General features: G+C 37.7%; 1 protein-coding gene across 10 annotated transcripts in view; it reads left to right on the top strand.

Moving 5' to 3' along the window:
* The window catches only part of LOC117407249 (dystrophin-like), an 809,654-nt gene that overhangs the window by 316,878 nt on the left and 479,472 nt on the right, over nucleotides 1-13,304 (top strand). For all 10 annotated transcript variants that reach the window (XM_059028873.1, XM_059028880.1, XM_059028876.1 and 7 more), the window contains 3 exons: nucleotides 6,963-7,108; nucleotides 9,249-9,461; nucleotides 10,581-10,694. In XM_059028873.1, the coding sequence (XP_058884856.1) occupies nucleotides 6,963-7,108; nucleotides 9,249-9,461; nucleotides 10,581-10,694 (473 nt within the window). The remainder of the gene's footprint in view (nucleotides 1-6,962; nucleotides 7,109-9,248; nucleotides 9,462-10,580; nucleotides 10,695-13,304) is intronic.

Here is a 13,304-nt window from a genome sequence, read left to right as displayed (position 1 = left end):
TTTTTAAAAAATGTTTTATTTTAAAAATGGTTTTTACCCCGGTTTTCTCCCCAATTTGGAATGCCCAATTATTGTTTTTATCCCGGTTCACCGCTGCAACCCCCCGGTGACTCAGGAAACGGAGGCTGAAACACACGTCCTACGAAACGTGTTCCTGCCAATCCGTCATTTTTTGCACTGCGGATTCACAGTGAAACCACCAGATCTATAGTGCCAGAGGACAACACAGATCTAAATGGAACCACAGGCGCCCTATCAACCACACGGGTCGCTGGTGCGCAGTGAACCGTCGATTCCCCTGCCGGCGCTCGGCCAATTGTGCGCCGCCCCCTAGGAACCTCCGGTCACGGTCGGCAATGACATAGCCTGGAATGACTGTTCTGTTTAAAATACACCTGATTGCTTTTGTCAAGCTACATAGGTTAAGGGCCTATTTTAAAAACATATTTTTTAGCCTGGTTCACTGGAAGAAAGAAGTAGTTGTGCAGGAATGCATTATTAAACACTAACCATTCAATTAACTAACATTTTATATGAATCTCAATAATCTCACAAAATTGCCAGTGCTCAATCTAAAACAAAACTAGATCCAGTAAAGGTTTAAAGCACCCTGTGCTGTAATCCCCTAGAGCTGCATGTAGAAACAACATTTAGCATATAAACAAAATGCACAGTGTAATAATGTAGACTAAAATTAAGGCTACAAAATGACAATAACAAACACCAAGTAACTGATTGAGAAACACTGCAGCTTGGATTACCAATGTCACCTTTCAAATTAAGTGAAAATGACAGACCAGTTACAGTACAGATACTGTAATAATAATAATAATAATAATAATAATAATAATAATAATAATAATAATAATAATAATAATAATAATAATAATAATTTGAACCTTGAAGTGCCTTGTAATGCCAAACATTGATGATGGTAAAGTCATGTTGACTTAGCTAAATAGAATGACAACCAGCACCCAACCTTACTGTGGACATTTGTGGTGGAAAGCTTCTGAAACACATCAGCGGCCTACTACAGTAAAGTCTAATTTTGGATGCCTCTCTGTCTCTTTATACAGTAGTTTTTCTTTCTTCATGAACAGTTGGTAACAAAGAAATGTGGTGCTAGAACTCTTTCCTCTTTGTGTAGCAGTATTGTTGGCTTCTCTCCAAGCTGTAGAGGAAGTTACTTTGATCAGGGACAGATTAAACAGGTCAGCAACTGGCAAGGCTGTCGTCTTGACTGCTGTTGATCTGGCCACTGTATAGAGGAGCTGAGCATGAACCTTTGTTGTGATATGAATTCACTTTGGGGCATGTTGCAATGTGTCTTTTTGGACCTTGTGCCTTTACATTTAAAAGAAGGCTGCCAGGATTATTTCTTTAAATGCCCATCATTACCAAATGTGTCAGCTGATTGGGAACATTTAAAATCCGAATAGACTGATTACCTGACCCTAATAACAACATCAGATTAAAGAAATTGTCTGTAGAAATCAATATTCTGTTTTGATTTACCAGACAAGTGCTAAACTGTGTTGGAAAAATTGAATGGAATTTGCTTTGACTAAGGGTGTGTTCACACTAGGTCAGTTTAGAGGGTTTGGTCCACGCTCTGTACAGTTCGGTACGTTTGGTGTGAAGTGTGAACAACAAAGTCCACTTGGGAAACAAACCTTACTGAGTCCACATAAAGAGGTAGTCTCGGTCCGTTTGGTAAACACACCAAGTCTGGTTTGCTTGCTGAACTCGGTCCTTTTGCACATAGTAAATGAAATATACAAGGTAACCTGACTCGGAAGTAAACATTTCACACGTAGTTTAGTTCATATTCTGAAGTGACCAAAATGTCGTTGGGAACTACATTAGGGTTACCAGATATCCCATGAAAACTGGGATTGTCTCAGTTTAAGCCTTAATTTGTTATCCTGGTCAGAAACTGCATCAGTGTGCTCTAAGCCGAACTAGACAAAACTCACAAAAGTAGTAAAATATAGTCTTTTCTTAAATAATTTTGTTTAATGGCAACAGTAGGAGAACTGTGCAGAATTGTGTAAACTGCATTATTCTCCTACTGTAGGCATTCAAAACATGCATTAATTAAATCAGCGAAATGCTCCTCCAGTGGTTTCTTCCACAGCAATATGTAAAAATCTAAAACATGCTATATTAAAAACCGGAGCAATACATCAATAGCTGCCATCTTTCAATATGCCTTGCAGGATATTGTAAACATCCGGTTCACACACTTGAAAACTGCATTGTGAATGCAAACGGACTCGGTTCTGAAAAAAAAATTGAAAAGGACCAAAAAATAAACTTTAGTTGCAACCAATCAAACTCTGTCCCTGTGCTTACTGTGAACAGATTCCGTTTCAAACGGAGCCAGTGTGAATGCAGCCTAAGTTGTATTTTCTATTTAATTAGTGAGGTTTTACTGATACTGTATAGGCAAATATGCAGTTTGCACAATACCCCAGAAGCCCAGATTATTTAGCCTTTATTTATAACTAAATAATAGATTTGGATATATTGGTAATTTCAGGAAGATACATTGTCAACATCAGTATATATGTGACGTCATGAGAGAAAACATCATATTACTCCTCTTACAAAAATATGTCATATTTAATGGATATTTAACAATAGCAAGTTCAAAATAAAAACTAATAATTGTGTTGCTTAATACATTTTTGTCATATGGATGCAAATCTGGATGCAAGAGCTAAGTTCCGTAATAATAATATTGTCTTTCCATCTTGAATAGTACATTCAAAATGGATGTTCATAAACAGGGGCTCTGACATTCATATCAAGATTTTAATCAATCACTGAGTTCTGTGAGGAATTACAGGTTAGTATATATATGCTGTGGATAGACAGGCAGACAGACAGGAAGGCAGCTACTCTTGGTTTTTATAGTCAAATGTATGGTAGTGATGAATAACTTGTATGTCCACAGTTTTTAGTAAAAACGGTACATTTAAGGTGGCTGAGGACAACATTGGCATTGCTCATGCAATAATGTTGCAATAATTGTATCGATCACACAGATCTTTCAAGTGAGTATGAACATTCTTTTGTTCTTTTCTTGGGTCAAACTGGGTTAAACAGTCTCTTGGAATTGACCATACTCAATCTAATAAAACCGTGCAGATGTTTGGGCTTCAATGCAGCACTGGAACACAAACTGGTCACAGCAGTTTTATCTTCTGTCTATGTTATCCCTCCTGGTGATAAAGGGATAGAAAATACCTTAATTGTAAGCTGGGGGAGAGCTTTAGAGTAAAGCAGCAGCAGTAAAGCATTCAACGCAGTGATTGTTTCAGGAAAACAGGCTCCCTCAGTGGGTATCATTCCTTAGAACTAATAGCTTAATAATGTAGACACATCATTAATTTTATAAACCTGAGACACGATCCTGCAAACTACTGGGGCACCTGACAGATTGCGCCTGTTCAAAATGAGTGTCCTAAGGCTGGCATACGACTCTTGTGAACAAGAAATTATATACCCCAATGTGCCAGCTAGCATTTGGACCTACAATACAGGGGTGTCCTGGGGCCATTATACTCCAGGTTCAACAAGTAAAATTAAACAATTAACTACTACAGGGTTTGGATGGAGGTTTAATTGGTTTAATTAAACAATTTACAACAAGGTTGGAACAAAGACCAGGAGTGGAAGAGCCAACTTTGGCCACCCCTTTTATAGTATAATGCATGTCGTTTTGGTTAGAAGTGTCATGTACAATACACAGTAGCTATCTGATACTGAAAGCCTTATTCACAATATTTTTTATGTTATAATGTTGAGTTATTTGAGTACAGGCAGTCCAGGTAAAGCCATCTGTTTCCCAATATAAATTCACAGACAGTTTTCTGATTCATTTTGTCAGGGAATCATATGCACAGTTTTAATGTGACCGTAAATTCAGTTGCTAATACGACAGCTCCCTTAGGATGTGCCAGTTCATTCAGTAATCACCCCTTTTCTGACTTATGCATGCTAATGACGCTATTATTTTAGCACTGACTTCTCATGGCACTTGCAAGTTCAGATTATGTGGCTTTTTTCCCTAGGAAGTCTAGTTAATTGATTATGTGTTTCATACAGCACACATAAACTTTAGAATCCACTTGTTTTATTTAATTATAGAAAGTATCTGTTAAAGCGTGTTTGCCTATTAACGAAGAGACTCTATGTATGCAGTAATGAGAGAAGATGAAGCTCCCTGAGGGAACTGAGCAGCAGCATTGGGATTATTACCCCACTCTGTTTTGACAAGTGCTTGGGGACCTTTTAATGTCTAGAAAACAGACAAGCGCTGTTTTTTTTTTCTTCTCACATCAAATCTGAAGGACAATACCTCCTGGTTGCTGGAATACATCAATTCTAATAAAGTAGTTCCCTCAGGACACCACTGTAAACAAGCTACCATTTTCTTTCTTCAGGTCAAATATTTGAAAAAAGTGATATTTCTGCCAGCCAAGATATTGCTGACCTATTGCTTTCAATCCAAATACCTCTGAGCTATTGCACAATATAAAAAAAACATCCAGTTAAATTAGCTTAAACCCTTCACAGTCAGAGCTGATTAAACCGTTAGTGCTTTAGTTCAATCCTTCTTCTTCTTCTTCTTAAATTACTAATCGGTCATAGTAAATGTAATGCTAGTGCCATTGATTAAGGGGCAGTAAGCCTAATTTTTTTTTAATTAAAAAATATTCAACCACTACCACTGGTGTGTGATGCTTACAGATGGGACATATGTTGGCAGTATTGTTCAATCACATTGAGTATCAAATATAATAATTTTGTAAATTTTTTACAATGATCATACATTAAGGCATAACCTACTTAATAATTGTTAAGGGCTACAGACAACAAAAAACAAGGCCAATTATCTATCTATCTATCTATCTATCTATCTATCTATCTATCTATCTATATATCTATCTATCTATCTATCTATCTATCTATCTATCTATCTATCTATTCAGTGGTGTCCTCAAGTATTGACATCCTCTATTAATGAGTATAAGGCTAAACAATGTTGATTTTAAATGATTGTTATAACACTAGTGTGGAAACATTAATGTTCTTGGTCCATAGCCCAGACTATCTCATAATCCTTGCATTGCTGGATCGAGTTGGAAAGGTGACAGGTGAAAAGAAGCAGTTGAAACTGATCTGTTCAGAATAGTGGCAAAAGACATCCCACAGACTATTGCAAGCAGGTTGTACTGGCTGCTTGAAACTCATTTGTTGTAACAGCTCAAGTTTCAAGATTCTGTAACCTTGCTAGCTTAGTGGAACAACTACCACAGAACAATGTCTGTTCTGCTCTGAAGCTCATACTGAACTCCACAGTTTCAAAATATGGTTTCAGAATTTAAAGTAGTCTCACAATTTGCTTGTGTCAAGCAGACAAGTGAGTCTGAATCCAAACATAACTTATTTAACGGGTGAAGTTGTCTTATCCCTGCCATTCATTGTGGTATACTGTTTATAAATTCAAACTGGATTTTGGTTTGTTGTAACAAGTTATAATTGAACGTATACATTACAAAGTCAGTACTTTTTTGCATTCCTTCCATAATAGTTATTAAAGTGCTGATTTGTTGCATTGGATAGCAAGTGCGCATCTGTTGCCTGTGTTAATAACTCACTTGACACACGTGACAGAGAAGAGGGATTATGGAAGGGTGGGGGTATTCACTGACACGGGAGACAGAAGATTGTATTTGCAAACACCTGCCCAGTTTTATTTATTTTCTTTTTGATTTATTTTAGCCCGCAGAGGGCGCTGTTGTCTGTGGCCTGTATACCGGCAACGGTAATCAGGACCACAGATTACCAACACTGGTATATGCAGGCGCACTCACAGGTGCTCAAAAATAAAAATGAAAACCAAAGGCGAAAAGAAAAAGGAAAATAAAACACAGAAATAAAACTGCAAAACAAAAGTGCTGCTTGCGCAGTGCCCCCACTGCCGCTATGCCGGTCAGCTCAGGTCCCTGTCCTACGCTTCTCTGTGCACTATACACTAGGGTGGCCAAAGATCCCCTATCACTACACACGTCCCCTCTGGTTCGTAACCACGGCTGAGGAAGGGTGGCTGTCTTCCTCAGCCGTGCTTGCCAGTTTTGGTCACTCGCTCCATTGCCTTGATCACCAGAATTGGCAGCTCCATCATTGGGCACCTGTTTTGTTCACTGATGAATCAAGATCTTATCGGTTCAATAATGATCAAAGTGTTCCAGTATGAAAAGCCAGAGGAGAACGATTTGCTTATTTCAACATTGCTCAATATGACCGTTTTGGAGGGGACTCACTGACAGTGTGGAGAGGTTCCTGCATTGGAGGTTGCACAGATCGTATTGTGCTTTAAAGGAGTGGATTTACATTTCTGTGATACATAGAAACTGTCTTGGACCTTGTAGTAAGACCATTTGCTGGTGCAATTGGCTTAGTGTTTATTCTGATGTAAGATAATGCCTGTTGTCATACTGCCAGGATTGTCATGGATATTCCTAAACAGGAGACCATAGAGCTTATGGACTGGCCAGCAAGAAGTCTCGATCCTAATTTCATAGAGTACCTTTGGGATCTTCAAGGACATTGTATTCATCAGCATTGTAACCTCTATGTGAGACCAGAGAGCTTGGTGTTGCACTGGAATGGGACAGGATCCCCCTAAATGTCATTTGACGCCTGAATGTTGATATACAGCAAAGATTGCATCAACACAAGATGAGCCCATACTCAATACTGAGACATTCAAATGGAAAATTTTTAAACTTTATGAAAAATCAATCTCCAGGGACCAAGCCTTTTTTTATTTCAATTTCCACAGGTCTTGTGTTCAGATGCATGTTTCTAATGTTACGCACATAATACAATTAAGTTACCTCTAATTTCAGTGTTTTATTTGTTTATCTTTTGTTGTTTTGTACTAGTTCTAGAGAGCCTGCCACCTACCCAATATAAGGAGACTGTGACTACCCTCTTGTTGTGGATCCAGCAATCAGAAACCAGGCTCTCCATTCCTCAGGTTACAGTCACTGAGTACGAAGTCATGGAGCAGAGACTTAAGGAATTAAAGGTTTGTACTTTTTTCTGACATGAAAAACAAAACAAATGTATGAAGTGTATGAGGTGATATCCACATACAATTGCAATAGTCTTTTCAAAGACTCTTTTCAACACTGGACATTTAAAGTTTTTCAGCATCATTAATTTCACATGGGCATCCATAAAGGGCCTCCCCTGTACTGTTGCATTTCACTAACCTGTGTTCTATTTAAAGGGATAAGAGTACAGCTGTGGAAACCCACTATGGTACAAGCTTTGGTGCTGAAAACCTTTTTATTTGTTTAAATGACTGCCTGTAGGGAACTACTGTTTTGTATTCTGTATATATATTTGTATGTATTCCTTTTTTATTTTTGATGAAAGTGTGCAAGTTTGAGCTGGACTTCAGTGATGTGTTTATGTTTTCTGAGGGAAACCAAAAACCAAAGCTTGGCCTGTTACACTTTTGATTATGCAGCATATATAACCATGCAATAGTATGGTAATAAACTGGTACCTACCAATGTTTCCTGGTCTTACAAGGTAATTACGAGTGGAATGATTGTGTCATTTCATGGTGTTACCATGTAATTATGTCAGGTAAAAAGGTGTCCATGTAATTACATAGTAGTTACAGTGTGAGATCAAGAACCATTGGTAGTTAGCCAGGTATTACAATGAAATTGAATCTAAAGTGTGACCGATGTTACAAAGGTTCAGGGAAGACAATACCAGTGGCGTGTCTTAATAGTAAACAAAATAAGTTAAATAAAAACAAACTGGAAAGTTAGAAAATAAAAATGGCATTGCCATTGCTGAAGCCAGTAATGTGTACTCCTTTGCAGTAGTGGTAGAGTACTATAAAGGGCTTTCAGGCTACAAATGGGAGCTTGGAGAGCCTAATATGTACCTGGGGCTGTACAGCAGAGAACACTTGAGCACAAAACAATCAAACTGATAGAAGGGATATTTTTATAAAGCACAGCACAGGCTTCAGGGACAGCTTGAGTTATCAGCTCACTATATTTCAATACCCTCAATACCATTTATTTACAAAGTAAGCCATGTTAATATGCATTGCTTCAGTGTACACAGACTGTGGACAAAATCCATTATTCAGGGAATATGAGAAAAATTTAAAAGTAAAACCTGTCTTTGAGGTGGACAAAGTGCTTTATTTACACTTTGCCAATACGAGAGATGACTAATACGACATGGTGGTGTAAATAAAACAAATCAATTGGACTGTTTATTTTTTGCAGGTACAGGTGTGGTTTGTGTTACACAGCAATTCCTCTGTTTCTTATTATCAATATAACTGATACAGTCAAAGCCGCTAAAGAGAAGTGCAGTTAAACAACATGAGAAGTCAGATTAGTCAATTAGTACCCCAGATTAAGTGCACAGTATTGAAAGAAAAAAACATTTATTTCTAATTAAGTCTTGCTTGAGAGCTGTAATTTTGTTTACGGAACATGTTTACATTATGTACAGCGAGGTCCCGGGCTTTTCATTTAAGCATTGTCCTAATATACGCGCTCCTTTGACAGCAGCCTGCTGAAACCAAACAAAAAGTACATCCTCTACATTACTGTCTTTCCCCTGGCATTTCCTTTTCCTTTCAGGATTTACGTTTGATCGTCACTCACCCACAATAACATATCTGTTTTTGCTTGTCTACTACTACTACTACTTATATTACTAGAAAGTTCTAGAAGTTACTCCAAGTTTACTCAGCACTGAATCTATCTGGAATGTTCTGGAAAATAGGTAAATTTCAAAATATCACTGTCCTGGTCACAAAAGCAAAGTTTGTGGGGAATAATAGCCATTTTCTATACTTTTGAGGCATAAGCAATTAGGAAATAACACTTACTACCCAGGAACAAAAATTGTGTTACATAGTGAAATCGGTTCCTATTAAAGCGGACTAAAGTGGTCATCCCACTTAAGCGTGTCCCATTATGCTGGCGTGTACTGTACTTCTAAATTGTAAAAAGACACTTGGTTAGGCAGATACTTAGGAAGGTAGGAAGATTGTTTTAAGAGAATGTTAAAGTAATAAAGAACCTTATCTATAAATTGTGTTTTATTAGATTTAAGTTCTCATGGTCTCACTTTATGTCGAGCGGTGCAGTCGTTTTATAAAATACATTTTTTTTTCCCTCCAGGTCTTACAGGGCTCCCTGCAGGAACAGCAGAGTGGCCTCAACTACCTAACATCCACCATGGAGGAGGTGTGTCAGAAAGCCCCCGTGGAGATCAGCAAGAAGTACCGGCTGGAGATCGAGGCCATCCTCTGCCGCTGGAAGAAGCTGTCAGCTCAGCTGGGAGAACAGTGCCAGAAACTGGAGGAGCTGATGACCAAACTCCAGCAGTTTCAAGTTAGTTGTGTGCTTCTTTGTACGCTGTAGCCTTCTCAGCTATTTGAAACCTACTGTACCTGAGGGCAACAACAGAGCTTATTGCAGCTGCTTGAAAGGACCTGAGTCTAACTTGCAAACATGATCGTGGGGCCATGCTGACATTATCCTTCATTTTTTGTATGAAAGTGCAGTTCACTCAAAATGATCGTCACATAGGCTGGCAGGGAAATGTGTTGCAGGGAAGGCCATTCTTTGACTGCATGAGGACGACTCCATGTAAAGTGATGTAAAAACCTGCTTGCATTATCTATTTGTTGAACATGGCACTGGGTATTTGGTTGTTTAATACAGCACTTTAGACAGCATATAAATTCATTAGCTGGCTTCCATTTTTTGTTCACTGCTGTTTAATTAAAGCAAAATCCCTGAGGTCTCCATAAGTAAGATGCACATGTAGCTTTGAGGTAGCAACCCTGGCTGCTGCTTTAAAGCTTGCATAACAACGGTTATATTGCAGTGATGGTTTAAGTGATGGAACAAGACTTTATAAGAAAAACACAATAATTAAGTTAAGAAAGACTCGCAGGTGGAAGCTATTATCTCAGGATACAGAATCATTATATTTGTGTTAGCAAACAATACATCATTATAAGAACAGCTTTCAAGGGATAATCAGTAATTAACACTGCATATTGCTTGCTCACCTCGTGTATGCCAAGTGTATTGGCATTAAACCTGCGTATGAGTAGGGTAGCACTGTGCATACTGTGTGTGCGATAATTAAAATAAGTGATTCTTTTTACTGTAATTTCATTTTACAAGAATATAAATTATGCATACTTATTAAAAACCATATGAATTGTCTCAACTAATCAGATTCTGAGCAGTCATTCTAGTAATAGAGTCCAAAACTGCCAAATATGATCTAGCACCCTGAGTATAACAAGCATGACTGAGCAGCACCACTAGTGTAACATTCAAAACTGGCATTCAGTATACTTTAATATGGAACATGTATGAAGGAGGACAACAGCTTAAATTATATAACCATATGTACAGTAAATATAACCCTCATTAAGTTAGTTGCATTACGGTTTGTGTGGCTCTCAAACCACGTTAACCATGCTTTCTTTACAGAACGACACAAAAACTCTGCAGAAATGGATGGCAGAAGTGGATGTTTTCCTAAATGAAGAATGGCCTGCGCTGGGAGATTCAGAAGCTCTTGAAAAGCAACTGGAGCAATGCACAGTGAGTACATTACTCAAGCCCCTCTAGTGATATTATATTCTTTACAATAACTATCAGGCCTAATCCCCAAACGCAGTGTTTTCATTTAAACATTGCACACATTCAGCTGTAGAAGCTGGTGCAGCTTAATAATGACATTTAAGTAAATGCTCTGTACTCGGCATGTAAGAATGAAAACAACAACAAAAAACCCTAGAAATGAAACTCCTAACTCGCAGCTACTGTACAGATTAAATATCCAAGTTTCCCCACAGGTTGTAAAGGAGATTAGGCAGCTAGAGCTCACTCATCATTTACAATGCAAGATAGAAATATATTTAAAAAATCCTCTTCTCTGTATCAAATGAACTCTGAATACCTGAAATACATTCCCACACGTGAGAAGTTTGAAATGGATTAAAAGTGTATTCAGTAAATACACTGGCTAACCTTTTTTTTTCAATTAATTTGAGGGCACAATGTTGTGATGGGACATAGCTTGCTTATCAGCTGGACTACTGCAACTCAGTAGTCAAGATCAAATATAATTGAAAGGCTATCATTAATCTATTTTATCAGTACCGAGTCAAAACAAAGAAAACGTGGCTATTCTGGTCTAAAATTCCAACTGCGTTTAAAAAGTAAGCAGCAGGTTGAAGCGAGGTGGCTGTGCTGGATCATTTTAGTACTCATTTAACTTGCAGACAGGAATACTTTTAGTCTGGGCTGACTTTCCAGTTTGGTTTCTGAAAGCTGTTTATTTTATGTTCTGTTCAGCAGCCTCTGTAGTAGCCTTTTGTTTAATGTGTGATTCTGAAGCTAAATTGATCGTATTTTCTCCAAAGACACATTAAGATATGCAAAACAATTACCTCAGTCTGCATGTACAGTTTCTTTGAGAAATATTTTGAAATGATCATCAGCCGAAATATACTTTGCTTTTTTTGTCATCCATTTCTGGTATTTTACCTCCAATGCTGAAAACTAGATTTTAGCAACCTAAATCAAACAATGCAGCACCAACTTTGTCCCACCCCCTACTGCACAGTACAGATCACAGAAAAGCAGTACAGACGCACTGATAGGCTGATTAAAACTTTGTCATTTGAATAGTAAACAAGAACGTTAACAGCTTTGTGTAAATATTATTTGTGGATGTTTTTTGTTTGTTTGTTTTTTGCTTAAGTGCAAGGCACACAGGACAACGAAGGAATAAAAAAAGGCTATCTACAGAAGGAAGATACGTAGTTTGCGTCACTTGCGTTGTGCAGTAGTTCATTTAAACGAGGTTTCTTTTTTTCGCAATTTAGGTAGATCCCTACTTACAGCGAATCCTGACAAAGCACTTCTTGCTCCCTCTACTGATACGATGTAAATCAATTATTTATTGAGTTGAGTAGTTCATCTTTTTCTTCTATCCAATTAAATTGACACAAGACTCCATAGTTGGCAGTCAGATACAGTACAGTACATCCATGCCAGCTGGTACTTATCAATGTTATTAGTTTTATTTTACCTGGGGGGGGGGGGGCATAAAAATGTATTATATAAAAAAGGATACACAGTTAAGTATTTGATATGCAGTACTGCTGCTGCATTACAATTTTTTTTTAATTTTAAGAAGGACACAGGTATGAACTGTATGTCTGAGACCATTAATGTTGAGCTAACAAGTTCCTCTTGTTTTAAGAAAATTCTTATCTGAGAGCAAGTAAAATGTTAAAGTAAATGAACATGGAATCAGATCAGATTTATAGAAGCACAATGCCTGTATTTGACTTATTACTCAATTTTGCCATGCCCAACAGAGTAGTGAGTCAATTTTTACTCATTACTCAGTAGAACTGAATTAGTCATACAAGTCTATTAACCGTATGCGGTCCATTTATTCAGCGTCTGTCAGGCGTGTCAGGTCTAATTTATTTTCACACAAGCTGTTTATTTTACACGCACTGTTTAAAAGTAATTTTATTCACAGCAAAACAGATTAAAAAGGCACTGCATATCAACAGGACACTCAGTACTGCATCTCCAGCCCCGCACCACCCCTTGTTCGCTGTATTTATCACATATCTCTTCATAGTAGTGCATACTGATAAATCAGCTCTTGATCACTCGATTTATCATCAAACTCCTCGATAATGCTATCCAAGTCATTATTTTATTACTATAACATCTCAAAAAGTTTGGCAAATGTCTGCAGAAGCAGCTATCTTGTTTGTTTATGTCCATGTTATGTCTGTGGTGAAGGGACTATATGTATTACGCAGTTCCGCCTCCATTTTTTTGTCTGGCTTCTCTCAGCCTCTCTTAGCCATTCAAAGGTTTTCTCAGCTTTTTCCAGTGAAAAACCGACTAGGGACCTGTGATTGACGGAAAGGACACATTTTAATTGTCAGACCTGGTCCGACACAGGACCGCAAAGGGTTAAGGGAATCTTTAAGAATGTATTTCCAATCAGTGTAATGTAAAACCTGTGTAAAACTACTAAGCATGGAACCATCTAAGGGTTTTATTTTTAAAGAAAGGTAGTCCTTCTGTAGGTTTGAGTGCATACTATGATTTAATGGTATTTCATCCATAACTGATAAGCAGATTTTGCAATCCTAAACAACATTTAGTAATTAAATG

The sequence above is a fragment of the Acipenser ruthenus genome, chromosome 8, assembly GCF_902713425.1.
Source record: "Acipenser ruthenus chromosome 8, fAciRut3.2 maternal haplotype, whole genome shotgun sequence".
Taxonomy (NCBI): Eukaryota; Metazoa; Chordata; class Actinopteri; order Acipenseriformes; family Acipenseridae; genus Acipenser; species Acipenser ruthenus.
This window is presented reverse-complemented; position numbering and strand designations above follow the sequence as displayed.